The 19,132-nt window shown below is 38.3% G+C and overlaps 1 protein-coding gene and 1 long non-coding RNA gene across 5 annotated transcripts in view; one reads left to right on the forward strand and one right to left on the reverse strand.

The window, feature by feature from the left end:
* Nucleotides 1-7,224: 7,224 nt before the first annotated feature.
* On the reverse strand, nt 7,225-13,862 carry COMMD2 (COMM domain containing 2). Of its 2 annotated transcripts, none has more exons than XR_014824179.1 (5): nt 13,750-13,862; nt 13,572-13,649; nt 12,179-12,261; nt 8,658-9,943; nt 7,225-7,798 (listed from the first exon to the last, which is right to left on the reverse strand). XR_014824179.1 is itself a non-coding variant. In XM_003132482.6 (5 exons), the coding sequence occupies exons 1-5, from the start codon at nt 13,814-13,816 to the stop codon at nt 7,601-7,603; spliced, it is 600 nt and encodes a 199-aa protein (XP_003132530.1). In that variant the 5' UTR covers nt 13,817-13,862; the 3' UTR covers nt 7,225-7,600. The 2 variants fall into 2 exon arrangements, 1 of the variants encoding a protein (XP_003132530.1); XM_003132482.6 differs by having other exon boundaries at nt 8,658-8,831.
* A 121-nt stretch (nt 13,863-13,983) lies between these two features.
* Nucleotides 13,984-19,132, forward strand: part of LOC102162381 (uncharacterized) — a 36,579-nt gene continuing 31,430 nt past the window's right edge. Inside the window, exons 1-2 of one of the 3 annotated variants that reach the window (XR_014824197.1) lie at nt 13,984-14,190; nt 14,355-14,523. This is a non-coding gene — a long non-coding RNA (uncharacterized LOC102162381). The remainder of the gene's footprint in view (nt 14,191-14,354; nt 14,524-19,132) is intronic. The other 2 variants (XR_001299763.3, XR_014824196.1) reach the window with 2 other exon arrangements.

The following is a 19,132-nucleotide window of genomic DNA, read 5'->3' on the forward strand; positions in this document are numbered from 1 at the left end:
TGGCTACAGCAGCAACCCAGGCCCCTGAAGTGACAATCCCAGATCTTTAGCCCACGTGCCACAGGAGAATTCCTACACAATTTTTATACATTTTTAAGTTTTACCATTCTAATGTGAAAAACACACAAAACGAATATGGAAAGACATGAATCCTCCTTAGTTGCTTGCTTTCCTATTTTCCTTAAATCTGTAAAATGCCTGCAGAACATCCCTCATTTTAGGAGGAAATCTTTGAAATAAAAATTAAAAAGTATATAATATGAATCAAATGTTCTTCAGAGCTGACTCAGGTAAGAGTGCCTTCAATAGTTTGGCCAACTAGCTCCCTCCCTGGCATAATGACTGAATAAGGCTAGAAATAAAAATCTTGGCTCACCGGAGAATAATTCTACTAGTAACTGGCTAGGAAGAAATTGCTCTCAGACTTTTCTAACTTGTATCTGGGAAGGAAATTCTAGAAAACCATCAGTGTAGAAAATACATTACTGTATCTGTCAGAGATTCTCTTATAAATGCTATAAAATAAAATGCAACAGATTCATTCCATAGTAAGACCAGGAATAAGACTCAATCAAATACTATAAAAAGCAAGGGCATACCCATACGATGAAATATTATTCAGTCATAAAAAAGTATAAGGTACTGATGATACATGCTACATTATGATCCTTGAAAACACTATGCTAAGCGAAAGAAGCCAGACACAAAAAGCCATATATTGTATAATTCTACTTACATGAAATGTCCAGAAAAGGCAAATCCACAGAAGGTGGTTGCCAGGGGCTAGAGGAAGGAAGAAATGGAGAGTGACTGCTAATGGATATGGATTGCTTTCTGGAGTGATGAAAATTTTCTGTAATCAGATAGCTGTGATGGTTGCACAACTTTGTGACTATTCGAAAACCCAACTGAATTGCACACTTTGAAAGGGTGGATTTCATTTTATGTGAATTATTTCTCAAAAAGTAATACTTTTCAAGGGAGGGAAGAGGCTTAATAAAGGGTTTGGCATGAAAAGAAATTGTTCTCAGGGCCTAAGAAAAGCATGGAATTTGGAATTTATGTGCAGGCAAAGAATGGAACAAAAAAGCATAGAAAGAATACCCAATAATTACACCCTTAAGGCCTAAACATTGAAAAAAAAAAAAAAGTATAGCTCATATTGTGAGACAAATCATTTTCACCTTTTTGGAAGGTAATGGTGACTTGCTCATTTACAGCCTATCTTAGTTCTTTTAATCCATGAATTGTGCAACAGCTTGGCTGCAAATCAAGTAATTTTATTATGTTGCAGCATTTACACTCACTTGAGCTTTGTTAGAACTTTTTATTTACTTGGAATAAAAGCATACAGTTTGCAGACCATGCCAGGAAATCATATCCTAACCATCTATACTTGCTTCAATGAAACTCAAAAGACTTCCCTGGATTTTCTTTTCCTCATTCTCTAAATTTTAATCTGTGTGTTTTTAGTCTTTGAGTTAACTGAGAAGACTTTTCATTCTGTGAACTAAGCACATTCCTTCAAAACCACAGGCATCCACTTCTCACTGGATTTATGACAATCACAATATTGGCATGCAGGAATATAAAAAAACTCAGTTTGCTTTTCCCATCACACTTCTGGTTACCTCAGGGAACCCCTCTTCAGTGGAAAGGGATAATTTCTGCCATTCGCACCATGTCCAAGTATTCCACAGTATTCTGCAGTGATCTATCCTTTCCTCTGCACATTTCTACAGTTCTAGCCTTTGAATCACTACAGTTTTGCTTTCCAAAAGAAAGTGGTTCCAACAGACAGCAACCCAAAGGAACTTCCCTTCTGCAACCTGATGAGTTTATGAATCAAACTATTTTCAAGGATGGAATGGCCTGAGCACATTCTAAACTTTAGGACTTTATCCATTGTTTGACACACCACATGGATCATTCAAATCGTTTAATAAATATTTAACACAACTGAGTCAGTGCTTTTGTAAAAAAGAGCTTGAAAAGGTTTTAAAATTTGCTTTGTTTTTCCTATCAACACAATGCCATACATAAATAGGTGGATCACAGCTCAAAGTTAAGAGTAAGAAAAATTAGAATAAAAGATAAAAGATCTCATATGGTTTGTGAGAAAGGGCAAAAATCCTTTTCTCTGTGTTGCCTCTCTTTTTGGCTGGTTGTTGGGCAGACTGTTCTGCAAGAGAAGATATGGTAACTGCAGGAGAAGAAAATGAAAATTTTAGTCTTTGTAACTAAAAAACATCAATTTAGGTTCAAGTACAATAAAAGTACATGGCCTCCCACTCTGATACCACATAATTAGCAATATTTCTAATAATAACAAACATAATTTATACTGTAATTACCCAAGAAATTATCTTATAAAAAGTTGCTTGGGTTTAAAATGGCAAAACCCGAGTACACGCCAAGTCTCAGAGTACATTAATGTGGAAATTGTATTTCTGATGCTACTTTTCAGTTTAAGTTCATTAAGGAAATAAAATTACTTTTCCTATATTTCCCCATTATGGTAAGCAATATCTTACAGATTCATGGCTATTAAACATAATTAAATTGTTTGAGTTCCTGGGCAGGGAGGCCTGGAGTATATAAACAGAAGACAAACAGCCTTTAGAATTCAGTGATCAAATAATTAAATATATATATTTTACTGCCATAAAGTATATCATTTTTCCCTCATCTGCATATGTACTATTTTGCAAAACTGAGAAATAATGGGCTGCTTCTGCTTTTATAATTAAAACATTGTTTTCAAAGTTTGTAAAGTTCATTGAAGTAACCACGTTAATGGTGAAGCTGGGTTTGCTTGTTCTGATTTTAAGGAAAGTATTTAGGTTTGAGCATAACTGTCATGCTGGTTTTAAAACAAACATAGTTAAAATAGAGGAAATATAGTGTAATACCCATTTTTACCAAAATATTTTCTACCATTAGTGAGAGAAGGGAAAAATGTGACAGGAACGTATTACTATGGAAACGTAGAAGGATAAGCTAAAGAGACTTAAACATACATTTAAAAAAATAAGTACAGAGAAGCGTGAGTAAATTACAGGAGGAAGATTTTAATATAGCAGCTGACAGGTCTTTTGGACCATGAAGACTGAAAAACTACAAAGAAGTATTATGTGTTTTCTTTTGGAGATTAAGAACAACACAGATAATTTTCCACTTAGATATAATATTACCTCGAAAAACAGACCTGGCTTCGCTAATGTCTTGAGATTCCCATGCTTCTTTCAGTGTGGAATAAAAAAGACAGAAAAAAGAGACTCAAGACTAAGCCTATAGGTAAAACCCTCATCCTGTCCTTTGGGTACTCAGTAGTTTTGAATAGTAGAGTTTTCTGGAGAGCTATATGTGTATCATTATAAGAATTAAAATTTGCAATCAAATGCTACTAAAAACATTTAAATTCGCTGATCTTTTTTCTTCTTCCTTTATTTTAATTTATTTATTTTGCTTTTTAGGGCCGCACCCACAGCATATGGAGGTTCCCAGGCTAGGGGTCCAATTGGAGCTACAGCTGGCGGCCTAGGCCACAGCCACAGCAATGCTGGATCTGAGCCTCATCTGCAACCTACAGCACAGCTCATGGCAATGCCGGATCCTTAACCCCCTGAGAGAGGCCAGGGATCGAACCTGCAACCTCATGGTTCCTAGTTAGTTTCCACTGCACCACGACGAGAACTCCATTTTCTTCTTCCTTTAGACTTCAAAATATTTTTAATATTATGAGTTATTCAAACTCACTATAGAAACTAAGAAGGAAAAGAAACAGCCATAATCCTACCACACAAACACCATCAGGTAACATTTTCTCTATTTTCTTTAATTAGAGTATATCAGACAGAATTCAGGGCCATAAAATAATGAGATCCTCAGTCTACACAGTATTTTCTTATTTATCCTATATTTTATTTTTTCATTTTTTATGGCTACACCTACAGCATTTGGAAGTTCCCAGGCTACAGGCCTACATCACAACCACAAAGCAGGATCCAAGCTGTGTCTGCAACCTACCCCCCAGCTCACAGCAACACTGGATCTCCCCCACCCCCCCACCCCACCCCCCGAGCAAGGCTAGGGATTGAATCCCCATCTTTGTGGATACTAGTCAGATTCTTTTTCGCTGAGCCACGACAGGAACTCCTATTATTTCTATTCTAGAGATGAGGAGAATAAGGCTTTGGGAATTTATCAAGGACCACAAGAAGCCACAGAGAGTAAATTCAAACCCTTTTGTTCAGATCCAGACTGACCTCTTAAACTTCTCATAAGATTATACCCTAAAGGTCCACATACTGCTACAAATTTTAAGGGCTCTCACACATGTATCCTTTACACACAATCCTGGTTTTTCAATCTTTTCTTAGTATCAGATTCTCATTTTTCAAAGAAGTGTATTTTCTTATGGTATCCCTGCCACCTTTCCAGTTTGCTGCTTGAAACTGCCTAATTGCCTAATTGGAAATATCAGTAATAAAACAAGTTCATGGGAATTTTGTGAAACACAAAGGGGCCTTCCAATGGGTAAAGTATATGTAGGCTTTGGGATGACATATACTGATTATTCCCTACTCACATCTTTGTTCTGATATGAGCTGTTATTAGTCTGGCTTTGAGACATAAAGGCTATGACACTTAAGTCTGAGCATGCATCAGCAAATCCTAAAAAAAAATCAGCATACTCATAATCCAAAACGTTTTTTATAAAAATTTGGATGATTACAGATGAAAGGCACATCCCAGAGTCAAGAAACCGGGTCATACAGGACAGTAAAATTGTGACTGCATCTACAAAAAATATGGTCATGTATAGCCTACAAAAACAAAACAAAACAAAAAATGTGCCATAAAACAAACATGGCAGAGGAATGCGTAAAGGTCGTGGAAACAAGAAAAGGAAGAGGCTCATTAGGTGGTCTGTAAAAAAAAACAAAAAAAAGTGAGCCCCAGCCTCAAAAGGAAGTTAAGAGATTGCTCCCAAAAAGGTGAAGAAGGCAGAACATCAGAAGGAATAACAAAGTACAGAGAAAGGAGACCAGGATACAAATTACAATAAGGCTAACATGTTAATTTGTCACTTTGTTTGGGTTATAGAGGTAGAAGAAAGGTTGCTCTAAGGGAACATAGGGATGTTATTTCAGTCTTGGCTGGAGGCAGCCCTGCTTATCTTCCACCAAATATGGGCAAATAAGAAGGCTCACAGAGCTATTTTTATCATATAAGCTTGGCAGGCATGTTGCTTTTAACAGTCCTTGATAAAAAGTTATTTCATGGAATATATAGTCTTCTTTTGTTTGTGAGGTTGTATACGAAAGCCTCATTAATCAAATTATCACTATAATTAAAAATGAACTGATTAGTTTGTTAGTATCTGACATTAGAGTTATTTTGCAGTTGCAGAACATATACAATGTGCATGGGAAAAGGGTGCCCAGATGCCTGCAAGGGGGTCAATGGGCGACAATTTCAATTGTCCTTTTCTTCCACTGGCTTCCATTTCCTGCTAGGCTTTAGGCTCTATCTCTCTTTTTTTGGTTTTTAGGGCCAAACCCGCAGCATTTGGAAGTTCCCAGGCTAGTGGTCGAATCAGAGGAGCTACAGCTGCCAGCCTAGGCCACAACCACAGCAATGCAGGATCCAAGCCACATCTTCGATCTACACCACAGCTCATGGCAATGCTGGATCCTTAACCCACTGAACAAAACCAGGGATCGAACCCACATCCTCATAGATACTAGTTGGGTTCATTACCACGGAGCCATAACGGGAACTCCCCGCTAGGCTCTCTTTTACCAGAAAGAAGAAACATGATGTCACTTTGACCAAAACATCTCTAATTCTTAGAAGGCAAAATATTTTTAGAACCTAGAGTAAAGCTTAGAGTTTGTTTCTAAAGGCCTTCCATGAGATAAGATTCTCTGAATGTCTTATATATTAAAGATTGAACCTCAGTTTCCACCATTCTCTATGACTCTTTCCTTAAGTCTGTTACTCCTTAAGCCTTCTTGTCTCAAGTCTCCTTGTGCTCCTGCACTCTATGAAGTTGACCTAACACATCAGCATTTGAATTTTTCATGCTAATAGCTTATAGTTACCTACTAAAAAAGAAAACAACAAAAAAACCAAATTTGTAAGGAAGGGTATTTGCTTGGAATGTAGTAAACATAGCCTTTCTTTGCCCTCTTTATACTTCAAACAAAATTATAAAAAGGGATTGGGAGTTCCTGTTCTGGCGCAGCGGAAATGAATCTGACTAGTGTCCATGAAGATGCGGTTTCGATCCCTGGCCTTGCTCAGTGGGTCAAGGATCCAGTGTTGCTGTGAGCTGTGCTGTAGGTCACAGATGTGGCTTAGATCCCGAGTTGCTGTGACTGTGGCATAGGCTGGCAGCTGCAGCTCCAATTTAACCCCTAGCCTGGGAATTTCCATGTGCCACAGGTGTGGCCCTAAAAAAATAAAAAATAAATAAAAAGAGATTGTAATTTATATCCAGAAAATTAACAATTGATTACATTATGCTTGCATCCATTGTTAATAAATCTAAGTGAGTGTGTCTCTTAGATGCTTTGGGTAATAGGGAAAAAAAGCAGTCCTGGATAAAATGCAATGTATTCACACAAATTTGAGTACTATTTAAACTTATTAGCCATGAAAACTTTAGCAACATGGTAAGTACTTATATTCATGCAAAGAAAAATGAAGAACTGCTTAAACAATATCACACTTAAAAAATTTATATTCACTTCCCACTTTTCTGTGGGTATAAACCTCATGGAGGTACTTTATTTATTTTAAAAAATTTTGGGGTTCCTGCCCTTGCTCAGCAGTTTAAGAACCCGACTAGTATCCATGAGGACAAGGGTTCAATCCCTGGCCTTGTTCACTGGGTTAAGGATCTGGTGTTGCCATGAGCAGTGGTGTAGGTCGCAGACGCAGCTTGGACCTGGCATTACTGTGGCTGTGACTTAGGATGGCAGCTGCAGCTCTGATTCTACCCCTCACCTGAGAACTTCCATATGCCCCGGGGGCAGCCCTCAAAAAAAAAGCAAACAAACAGAATTTTATTGGAGTATAGCTGATTTACAATGTTGTGTTAGTTTCATGCATAGAGAAAAGTTAATCAGTTATATATATATATACACATATATGGGGTGCTTTTAAAGGTCAAAAACATTAAACTGTCTAAAAATATTCTGAGTAACAGTAGTATTACATTGTGAATTTTATTTTTAAATTTTGGTCAATAAGGAAGAAAATAAGCAGTCAAAATAAGTATCAAAAAAGGACAGTCACTTATATACACAGAGGATGTGAACAGTATAGATTCACTTCTGGTTGATTCAATCTTATTTACACATTAAAAATACAAAATACATATGGATTGTTAAGAAGCAGACCACATTTAGCACCAGGAAAGAAACTTTACTTAGCCTTCGATCATGACTTTAGTATCTTGATAGGAAAAGAAATTTTATGAAATTTTTGTGTTTATCACTATCAATTTAAAAAATTAACTTTGAAAAGTAATTGCTGCATGTCATCAATTCACAAGTGATTTAAAGGGAAGAAAACTATAAAACTGGGACTACTTGATGTTGCGCACAACTCTCCTACAGTGGTTTGTTTTCATTTCCTCCAATGCTTGTTCCAATTGCTGAACCAAATGGAGCAAAGTGGCTGGGTCTGTCTGAAGAACTTGGGTGTTGTGTTCTCCATTCTGATTAAGGTGCAGCTTTATAGTCACTGTTGGTTTAATCTGTTGCCTGAGGCTTCTGCTTGCAAGCTTGATTTTAAATAGAACAAGAGCATAATGACTATTTAATAATCATACTGAACATATAATAATTACATTAAACATTACACCATACACAAAAATTAAATTTACGATGAATCAGAGAGCTCAAAATGAAAAGTAAACTTTAAAACCTTTGGAAAGAAAAAAGAAAACAGAATGTAATGCAACCTTACAGTATGGAAAGATTTTTTTAAACATGATATAAAAAATACAAACCATAAAGAAAAAAACCTGATACTATTAAAACTATAAAATTTCTTTGAAGGATATCTAAAGTTGATGAAAAAACAAGCCACAAACTGAGAAAAGATATTTTGTAACACATACAACCAAAAAAAAAGTTAGTATCTAGAACATATGAAGTGTGATAAACCATAACGGAAAAGAATATAAAAAAGGAATATATATATATATACATATATATATATATATATATATCTTAATCACTTTGCTGTAGAGCAGAAATCAACAAAACATTGTAAATTAACTACACTTCAATAAAAAAAAAATTAAAAAGAGAATGTATGGGAGTTCCTGTGGTGGCTCATCAGTAACAAACCTAACTAGTATACATGAGGATTCGGGTTCGATCACCAGCTTCGCTCAATGGGTTAAGGATTTGGTGTTGCCATGAGCTGTGGTATAGGCTGCAGACACAGCTTGGATCCTGCATTGCTGTGGCTGTGGCGTAGGCCAGCAGCTGTAGCTCCGATTTGGCCTCTAGCCTAGGAACCTCCATATGCCTTGGGTGCAGCCCTGAAAAAAAAAAAAAGAATACAACAAACCTAAGGACATAAATCTAAAATAAGTTTTATATTCGCTGTCAGGTGAAAAAAAAAAGTCATACCTGTACGTCTAGTCTCCATTCAAGGCTGTGGTAACTGGGAAGGTCTGGTGCCAGTTCACTCAGGATAGTTCTGATCTCTTTTCTGTTGTCCAGATAAAGCTGAAGCAACAATTTGTTTAAGTCTTCAGAGAATCCCAGAACAAAAACAGAGTCTTGGAAATCCAGTTCAGAAATCTAAAAGTGAATCAAGTTTAACAGAACACCAAAACTGATTTTTGTCTGATAAATGCTGAAATACTGGATATATACTAAAGAATCAGAAATCCTCTAATTCTTTTTTGTCTAGTAAAAGAAATGACACTCCTTAGTAAAAGGCAATCTTTGCTGACTATTTCAAATTCTAAGCTTCTGATACATAAAAATAAAAATAGACAACAAAAGCAAAAATAAACAAGTGAGACTATTTCAAATTAAAAAGCTTCTGCGTAGCAATGGAGGGCATCAACACAATAAGAGACAAGTCACTGAATGAGAAAATATTTGCAAATCATATATTTGATAAAGAGTTAATATCCCAAAAATATAAAGAACTAGTACAACTCAATAGTAAAAAACCAAAATAATCCAATTAAAAAATGGGTGGAAGATCTGAATAGACATTTTCCAAAGAATACATACTGATGACCACAGGTTCATGAAAAGATGCTCAACATCATAAATCATCAGGGAAATGCATATCAAAACCACAATAAGATATCACCTCATACCTGCTAGAATGGATGGCTGTTATCAAAAAGATAAGAAATAAATATTGGTAAGATGTGGGAAAAAGGGAACTCTTGTGCACTATGGGTAGGAATGTCAACTGGTGCAGCCACTATTGAAAGCAGTATGGAGGTTCATCAAAAAATTAAAAACACAACCACCTTATGATCTAGCGATTCCACTTCTGGGTATTTATCCAAAGAAAACAAAAACACTAACTCAAAAAGATATATGCACCCCCATGTTCACTGAAGCACTATTTACAATGGCTCTGATATAGAACTGAACTAAATGTCCATTGAGTGGATAGATTATGGCATATATATACAATGGAACATTTATCCAGCCATAAAAAAAATATGAAATCAGGAGTTCCTATTGTGGTGCAGCAGAAACAAATCCAACTAGTATCTGTGAGGATGCATATTCAATCCCCGGCCTCCATCAGTAGGTTGGGGAACCAGCATTGCCATGAGCTGTGGTGTAGGTCACAGACGCTGCTTGGATCCTATGTTGCTTTGGCTGTGCTATAGGCCTGCAGCTGTAGTTCCAATTTGACCCCTATCCTGGAAACTTCAGCCCTAAAGAAGACAAAAAACACCAAGCTCATAAATACAGAGAATGGACTGGTGATTGCTATAGGCAGGGGGTAGATGGTGGGAGAAATGGGTGAATGGAACCAATAGGTGAAAAAAAAAAAAAAAAAAAAGGCTTAGTAAGAGGATAAGGGCTCCTAGTTTGGGTGAATCATAGTGGGATACTCAGATGCTGACTAGACATAAAGAAATTGCATATCTGGCCAGCAAATGGAACGGGAGAAAAAGGGCAGGGAGCCACAGTATTTGGCTCTCCAATGGGACAGAGTTATTGGGGACTAAGCAAACCTAATGTGGCATTGACCTTCAATAGGAAAAAAGGAAGCTGCCATCAGCAGCCTTGCTTTTCCTCCCTTATTAGATGACTGAAGTGCAGAGGGAATAAAAAGGTAGAGAAAGGGCAGAAAAAGCACAATCTTTGTTCCTCTTCGTTTCATTGTACTCACTTTCAGCCACTTTAACACTCTACTTTCTTTTTTTTTTTTCTTTTTAGGGCTGCACCTGTGACATACAGAGGTTCCCAAGCTAAGGGTCAAATCAGAGCTGTAGCTGGTAGCCTTCGCCACAGGTACAGCAATCTGAGCTGTGTCTGCACCCTCACCACAGCTCATGGCAACTCAGGATCCTTAACCCACTGAGTGAGGCCAGGGATCGAACTTGTGTCCTCATGGACACTAGTAGGGTTCGTTAACCACTGAGCCACAACAGGAATTCCAATACTCTACTTTCTTTGCTCTTTTCCAATTCCTGCATTCCACCCTTTCTTTTTCAAGTTTGCTAATGTCATTAGGCTTGTTTCTGTTTATATTAGCAAAGGCTTAGGTATTTTATCCCTTCAACAGTATTTTCTGAGATCCTATTATGGGACAGATCTCCTGCTAGGAAGACAGAGCTAAACAAAACAAATGGGCTCAGTACCTTTATGGAGAAGCTTATGGTCCTTGGGGCCAGGCAGTTAGGTTAGCTGACCAATCACACCAGGTAATCTATCAGAAGATTCAACTTAACTAAGCCAAAGAGCAAGAGGCTAGAGATATATTATCAGGAGGGGAGAACAGCCCGGGAGAGCTCTAGATAGGGCCAGAGAGGATCACTGAAGGCAGCAAAAATGAGTTTCCCATATTAACTGATGGAACATGGATTTATGGAACAAGGCATTTGCTGCGAACCACCTCTAAGTGTAACACTCTAGGAAACCTCTCAAATCACTTCCAGCATTAGGATGTGCTATCAAAATGCTGAGCCTCTAGTGTAGGTTCCCAAATTTACCTGATCTTAAAAATCACCTGAAGCATCTTGGAAAAACATTAATTCTCAAGCCCCTCCTCTGGAAAGCATGACTCAGTAGGTTTGAGGTAGGAATCAGGAATCTCTGTTAACAAGGGTCACTCATGATTTTTACAGAAAGATAAGTTAAAGAAACACTAGAATGAATAATTAAGTTAAGCCCCATGTAGCCAGTTGTAGTTTTTCAAATATTTTTTCTATTAAGAACATGTAGAAATAAAGACTGGTACAAGATCCCTAAGCTAGTAATAAGGAAGGGGAAGGTAATACTTTTTTAAAAATGGGAAAAATACTTTATTAAAGTATAAACAGAATTGCTAAAATGCCCAGTTTTCTCTCCTATTCTCCAACAAGCCAGAAACTGATAATATACAAAAAATTAAATCATTTTATTCTCCCTCATCTTAGGATATATACTGTAGTATATGGTTAATAGCATGCAAAATTAGAGGCAATTCTAATTTATACTAACAAAAGGTTTTCATACCAGCACATCAACTTATAGTCAGATTGTTTAGGTATAACTTCACTAAATCAATTATAAACCAGTAACCTTACTGAAATAGGCAGATCCTGCCAGGACAGATGTAAAGTACACTGAGTCTGGAGTTCCCGTTGAGGCTCAGTGGTTAACGAATCCAACTAGGAACCACGAGGTTGTGGGTTCCATCCCTGGCCTTGCTCAGTGGGTTAAGGATCCAGCGTTGCCGTGAGCTGTGGTGTAGGTTGAAGATGCAGTTCGGATCCCACATTGCTATGGCTGTGGTGTAGGCCAGCAGCTACAGCTCTGATTAGAGCCCTAGCCTGGAAACCTCCATATGCCATGGGAGTGGCCCTAGAAAAGGCAAAAAGACAAAAGAAAAAAAAAAAAAAAAAGTACACTGAGCCTTCTTAAGATCTAGGTAATACAAAACAGTCCATAGAATCCCTTACCATGAGCTTTGAGCTTTCAGTGAGGAGGTATATTAATCCTTCCACACCATGCTGTACAGTGTCACTACTCACACCAAGTTTTCCTGAAAAACAGGAAAAGTGAGCAAGTAAAATATGTGGCATTTACTCGTTTATTCAAACTCTTAAGAATAAATATTATCTGTTATTCCATGTTTTCAAAGACTGCAGTAAAATATGAGTTAGTAACAGCCTCCTGTTCATTTAGGAGGCTGTTCATTCTCCACTCCCAGTCAAATGCCTTCTGTATTTCCCACCACATAACTTTCTTTACAAAATGCAAACCTGTGAAGACAATACCAGGCGCATAGTCCTTCTCTTGAGTGCACAGCTACTTCAAGCCTGGCAGAAGGGACAATGTCAGAAACCACCCTTCCTCTGGGTGCGGGGTAGGGGGAGGCAGGAAGGAATACTTCAGCAAAAGCAGATGTTTGAACAATTAATAATAACCCACTCCTGGGTATATATCCTGAAAAACTATAATTAAAAAAGATAATGCACCCCTATGTTCATAGCAGCACAATTCACAATATCCAAGACATGGAATCAACCTAAATGGCCATCGACAGATGAATGGATTAGGAAGATGTGTGACATACACACAATGAAATACTACTCAGTCATAAAAAAGAATGAAATAATGCCATTTGTAGCAACATGGATGCAATTAGAGATTCTTATACTAAGTCAAAAAGTGAAAGACAAATACTATGTGATATCCCTTATATGTGGAAGCTAAAATATGGTACAGATGAACCTACCTACGAACAAAAACAGACTCACAGACATGGAGAATAGACTTGTGATTGCCACGGGTGGGAATGGAGGGAATGGGATGGAGCGGGAGTTTGTGGTTAGCAGATGCAAATTATTACACTTAGAATGGATAAGCAATGAGGTCCTGCCACACAGCACAGAGAACTATATCCAATCACTTGTGCTAGAACATGATGGAAGAAAACATGAGAAAAAGAAAATACATAGTTGGGTCACTTTGCTGTACAGCAGAGGTTGACGTAACATTGTAAATCAATTATACTTTAGTAAAAAATTTAAAAAACCTAATAATAACTAAACACTTGCATATTTATGGTTCACCCATCGATTCCACACACTTGGGTGCGTTTAAGCAACGGTAACTCTGGCAGATGGTATGTCTATTTACACCTGATGAAATCGACTTAATACAAGCTTTAAAAAACAATACTTAGAGGACCGGCAGGATTTGCGCCCTAACGGAAGAGCCTTTCTGTTTTATTCTGCTACAACGGGAATAAACCCTTAGATTCTCAATAATCCTTTCGTCTCCAGGGCAACAGAAAACGGCCCGCACTTCCCCGCGCAGTTTGCAAGGTTGCACCTTTCCCTTTCTTACTCGCAGCGCCTTCGTAGATCTTGGGGTTCGAGCCTCGCCTCAGGAACTCCACCGCAATTCGCCCAAACTCGGCGACCACTGCAACGGAAGCCAGGAGACCGTGAGGTTCCCCCCGCCCCACGACACCGATCCCCTCCCCAGAGCGCAGAGCACCACCCTCTGCCGCCTCGCCCTTGACCTGCGCTGTCCACTTGCGGCAGGAAGGCAAGGTGCTCCTTATGTTCCTCGGACAGGTCAAGCAGCATCTTCACCGGTATGCGGATTTCAACCCGCAGCACTATCCCCGCCCTCGCCACTTCCGGGCCTTCTGTCCAAACGTAAAGAGACTCCGGCGCCTCAGCGTCCCCGAGCTTTGAGTTCCGGCTTTCGGCAGTCCTACTCGCAAACTTCTGCCGCGGTGCATACTGGGATCAGAGGGTTCTTCTGTTCTCAAATGAGAGGTCCTCTGCTGGGCGCAGGACGCTAGGCTCTGTGGAGGATGAAGAGAAGTTTAAAATTCGACACGCCCCCTTGTGGCGCTTACATTAATAAGGTCAATCGCTAACATTAATTAAGTACTATGTCAGGAAATGTTCTTTACATATATTAACTTATTTAGAGTTCCCAAGAACCTTATGAGGTAAGTACCATTATTGTTCCCTTTAGATGAAAAGGAAACTGCGAGACAGGCCAAGCAACTGAAAGTAACTTTTATAGAGTTATTAGTTTCCACGGAGTTTTTGTGTATGTTATATTGATCTATCTCATTTAATGCGCTCAGTAGCCATGGCATTGTTTGTACAGGTGGATCGTTTTTACAGCGTGGGATATCATTTGTTCAGATGAAGAATCGAAGCTCCAAAGATTACGTTATAAGCCAGTGACAGAGCTGAAAGAAGGTCAGATCCCTTGATCACATGCTCCAAAATTCATCATTCTACACAGCAGGCTGAAAGCTGAAGGTTTGTAACAGGTTTGTATCAGAACTTGATAAAGATGAGGAAGAAAGTAGGCCAATGACTATGCTTCTCTTTAATGTCATGTGTTGAGGATAGTGTGAGAATTCAGTTCCTTTCCCAACTCACTCTTCCCATCTGCTGTGGTTTTAAATATAAGAAACTACACTACAGAATTGCTCATCGATAGGAATGTGACTCTTCAAATATCACCCTCTTGATGGCGGAAAGGGTAGGGGAAAAGAGAGACTTCACATCTGTGGTTATATCTAAGGATTGAGACAGCTTTCTATACTTCAAGTCTCCTGAGCAGAAGTGAACGTTGGAAGAGTTTTGTTTTTTTTTTGTTTGTTTGTTTGTTTGTTTTAGCTCTGCTCTCTGTGTCTACCTCATCCCTCACATCTGACTGAAACTGAAATTGTCTCCTCCACTGGGGTATAGAAAGGCAGGTCCTTAATCTTGTTAGGTCTTGAAGAGCATTTGCAGAGAGAGCACAATTTTTACTTAGACTATAAGTTGCAGATAAGCAAAAATGGCTTTTTTTTTTTTTTTGACTTTTTGTCTTTTCTACGGGCGCACCTGAGGCATATGAAGGTTCCCAGGCTAGGAGTCCAATCGGAGCTGTAGCCTCCAGCCTACGCTACAGCCACAGCAATACCAGATCTGAGCCGATCCTGCAACCCACACCACAGCTCACGGCAACACCGGATCCTTAACCCACTGAGCAAGGCCAGGAATCGAACCCGCAACCTCATGGTTCCTAGTTGGATTCGTTAACCACTGAGCCATGACGGGAACTCCAAAAATGGCATTTTCTGAAGAAGGTTTTGTTTGTGCATTGAGAAAATTCCCATTGTATGGGGAATAAGGAATGCTGAATTGAGTCTACAAATGGGTATAATATTATGCCAATATGATATAGCATTTCTTCCCTGTGATTTCAAGGACTGAATTGGGAGTGATGAGGGGAGAATGAAGGTAGGAAATAAGGATTAACAGAATGGGTTGGTCAAGGACAGTAGTCAGAAATTCAAGTTATAGCTAGGGGAAATCAGCCCCTCTACATATCCCTAGGATAAGGTATAGAGTGATTTTCCATTACCAGGTGTCATGTAGTTGTTCAGAGGTAATTACCTGAGTAAAAAATTGAAAGTATATGTTCCAAATCTGGCTCTGACACTGACTACCTAGAGGGCCTCTGATAAGTTGTTTTTATATGTTATAAATTTAGCCTCTTCATATGTAAAATGGGTTTTTTAATGATGACTGTCTTTCTGTGCCATGCAGGGCTGCTATGATGCTCAGATGAATTAATAAAATTATATTAAGAAATTGATTTTGATGAAGCAAATTAATGATTTGTAAACTGAAACATTTATATTTTATAGGAGCAGATTTTGTATGCACAAGTCATTGAGAATTCTGTGTGCACAATCATCCTAAAATCTATTCATTTACTTAAACAAATATTTATAGAGCAATTAATCAGAGGCTTAAGCATATGCTATGCCTTGTCAATTTGAAGATGAATAAAACAAGGTCTTTGCCCTCTAGGAGATGAGAGTAAAGTGAAGGAAACAGTCAAGTAATTTCAGTACAGTGTGATGAGTGGTAATACCTAAGTGATTTACGTATGACCTGGAGCAAAGAGAAGATGACAATTAACTTTGATTTCATTAAGATTCAGGCTCAGAATAAATGTCTCTTGGTATCCTGTCTATGTTGATAATAATGCTTTACAACTGTTTAATAATATAAGAAAATAAGACTTTAATGTTACTGAATGCTATCTTACTTGGGGTAATATGGTAAAGAATAAATACTTTGCATACTTTCAGTTGTTTCTGACAGGGAACAAGGCTTGATATCAGTTGTCCTCTCATGTTCTTTTCTTATCATCCTCTACCTCATCCACCTTTCTTTTCCCTCATAATGCCCCATATTTCTTTCTCCTTCTTAGGCATTCTAGCCCCAGAATCTTTGCACCAGGCATTTCCTTGGTTGTGTTTTAATGATAAGTGAAATAGTATCATTCCCTGCTAGGAATCACAGTTCAATTCAGTCTACTGTCAAGGGCATTGTACCACCCATCACTCACATGAACTGCCTTCTCATGAGTCTGAGGCTGGCACCAAATGCATGAATTAGCTCCTGTGATTTTTTTTTTCATTATTTGTTAACTTTTTCAATTTGAAGAGAAAATGCATACAGACAAAAGGGTGCACATTTTAAAAAATATTCCTTATTGAATTTTCTCAAATTTAACACACCTATTAACCCAGATCAAGAAAGAGAATGTTACCAATTCCCCAGAATCTCACTGGGCCCTCTTCCAGTCACTATCCCCTTACTGTCCCTACAGTGAATTAATACCTATATACATGCTGCCTTACAACATCTCTCTAGCATCATCTTTGTATTTTCTTTTGTATTAAACTTCTAAGTGCCCTAATCCATAATATCAAATGAGAAACCTAGAGGTATTTTTAAAATTTTTATTGAAGAACAGTTGATTTATAATGTGTTAGTTTCAGGTGTACAGAAAGTGAATCAGTTATACATATTCCTTTCTTTTTCAGATTCCTTTCTCATGTAAGTTATTACAGCATATTAAATAGATTTCCCTGTGCTATACAATATGTCCTTGTTGGTTATCTATATATAATATAATAGTGTGTCTATGTTAATCCCAAATTCCTCATTTATCCCTTCCCCACCACATTTCCCCTTTGGTAACCACAAGTTTATTTTGAAATCTGTGAGTCTGTTTCTATTTTGTAAATAAGTTCATTTGTGTCATTTTTTTTTTTTTTTGTCTTTTGTCTTTTAGGGCCGCACCCGCGGCATATAGAGGTTCCTAGGGGTGTAATTGGAACTGTAGCCGCCGGCCTACGCCAGAGCCACAACAACACGGGATCCGAGCTGTGTCTGCAAACTACACCACAGCTCACAGCAACACCAGATCCTTAACCCACTGAGCAAGGCCAGGGATTGAACCCGCAACGTCATGGTTCCTAGTCAGATTTGTTAACCACTGCACCACGACAGGAACTCCCATTTGTATCATTTTTAAAAATTATATTCCTCATAAAAGTGATATCATATGATATTTGTCTTTGTTTGACTTACTTCACTTCGTATAATAATCTCTAGGTCCACCTCCATGTTGCTGCAAATGGCATTATTTCATTTTTTATGGCTGAGTAATACTCCATTGTATATATGTACCACATCTTTATCCATTCCTCTGTTGATGGACATTTAGGTTGCTTCCATGTCATGGCTGTTGTCAGTAGTGCTGCAGTGTACATTGGGGTGCATGTATCTTTTTGAACTATGATTTTCTCCAGATGGATACCCATTGCTAGATTTTCTCCAGATAGATACCCTTTGGTAGTTCTATTTTTAGCCTTTTAAAGGAACCTCCCAGAGTTCCTGTCGTGGCGCAGTGGTTAATGAATCCAACTAGGAACCATGAGGTTGTGGGTTCGATCCCTGGCCTCGTTCAGTAGGTTAAGGATCCAGCGCTGCCCTGAGCTGTATTGCAGGTTGCAGACATGGCTCAGATCCCGAGATGCTGTGGCTCTGGCGTAGGTTGGTGGCTGTAGCTCTGATTCAACTCCTATCCTGGGAACCTCCATATGCCACAGGAGTGGCTCAAGAAAAGGCAAAAAGACAAAAAAAATTTAAAAATAAAATAAATAAATAAAGGAAACTCCCTACTGTTCTCCATAGTGGTTGTACCAGTTTATGTGCCCACTCACAGGGAGGCAGGTTCTCTTTTCTCCACTCCCTCTCCAGCATTTTTTTTTTTTTTGACTTTTTGATGATGGCTATTCTGACCACTGTGAGGTAATACCTCATTGTGGTTTCAATTTACATTTCTCTAATAATTAGTGATGTTGAGCATCTTTTCATGTGCTTTTTGGCCATCTGTAAGTCTTCTTTGGAGAAATGTCTATTTATATCTTTGCCCATTTTTTGATTGGGTTGGGTTTTTTTGTTTTTGTTTTTCGATGTAGAGCTTCATGGGCCATTTGTATATTTTGGAGATTAATCTTTTGTTGGTCTCTTCATTTGCAAATATTTTATCCTACTTGTGGGTTGTCATTTTGTTTATGGTTTCTTTTGCTGTGCAAAAGCTTTTAAGTTTAATTAGGTCTCATTTGCTTATTTTTGTTTTTATTACTCTGGGAGGCGGACCCAAAAAGATATTGCTACAATTTATGTCAAAGAGAGTTTTTCTTATGTTTCCCTATAAGAGTTTTATAGTATCTGGCTTTACATTTAGGTCTTTAATCCATTTTTTTGGCCACACCCATGGCATGCAGAAGTTCTCAGGCTGGGGATTGAACCTGTGCCGCAACCAAGACACTGGATCCTTAACCTGCTGAGCTACCAGGAAACTCCCTTTAATCATTTTGAGATTTATTTTTGTATATGGTGTCTAAAGGTATTTTTAACTTAATTTTATTATGTTTATTTATTTAATCTTTTTGCCTTTTCTAGGGCTGCACCCACGGCATATGGAGGTTCCCAGGCTAGGGGTCCAATCGAAGCTGTAGTGGACGGCCCATGCCAGAGCCACAGCAACTCGGGATCCGAGCCATGTCTGCAAACTACACC

This window comes from Sus scrofa, chromosome 13, assembly GCF_054392235.1.
Source record: "Sus scrofa isolate SSC_HxYL_T2T_F1_AM1 chromosome 13, Sscrofa_HxYL_maternal_Yorkshire_Landrace_v2.0, whole genome shotgun sequence".
NCBI classification, from domain to species: Eukaryota; Metazoa; Chordata; class Mammalia; order Artiodactyla; family Suidae; genus Sus; species Sus scrofa.

Coding starts and splice junctions, on each gene's coding strand:
- COMMD2 (XM_003132482.6), bottom strand. CDS start 13,816: ATGCTGCTTGACCTGTCCGAGGAACATAAGGAGCACCTTGCCTTCCTG. Junction 12,262..13,571: donor GATCTACGAAGGCGCTGCGA/GTAAGAAAGGGA, acceptor CCTGTTTTTCAG/GAAAACTTGGTGTGAGTAGT. Junction 8,832..12,178: donor CTGAAAGCTCAAAGCTCATG/GTAAGGGATTCT, acceptor ATTCACTTTTAG/ATTTCTGAACTGGATTTCCA.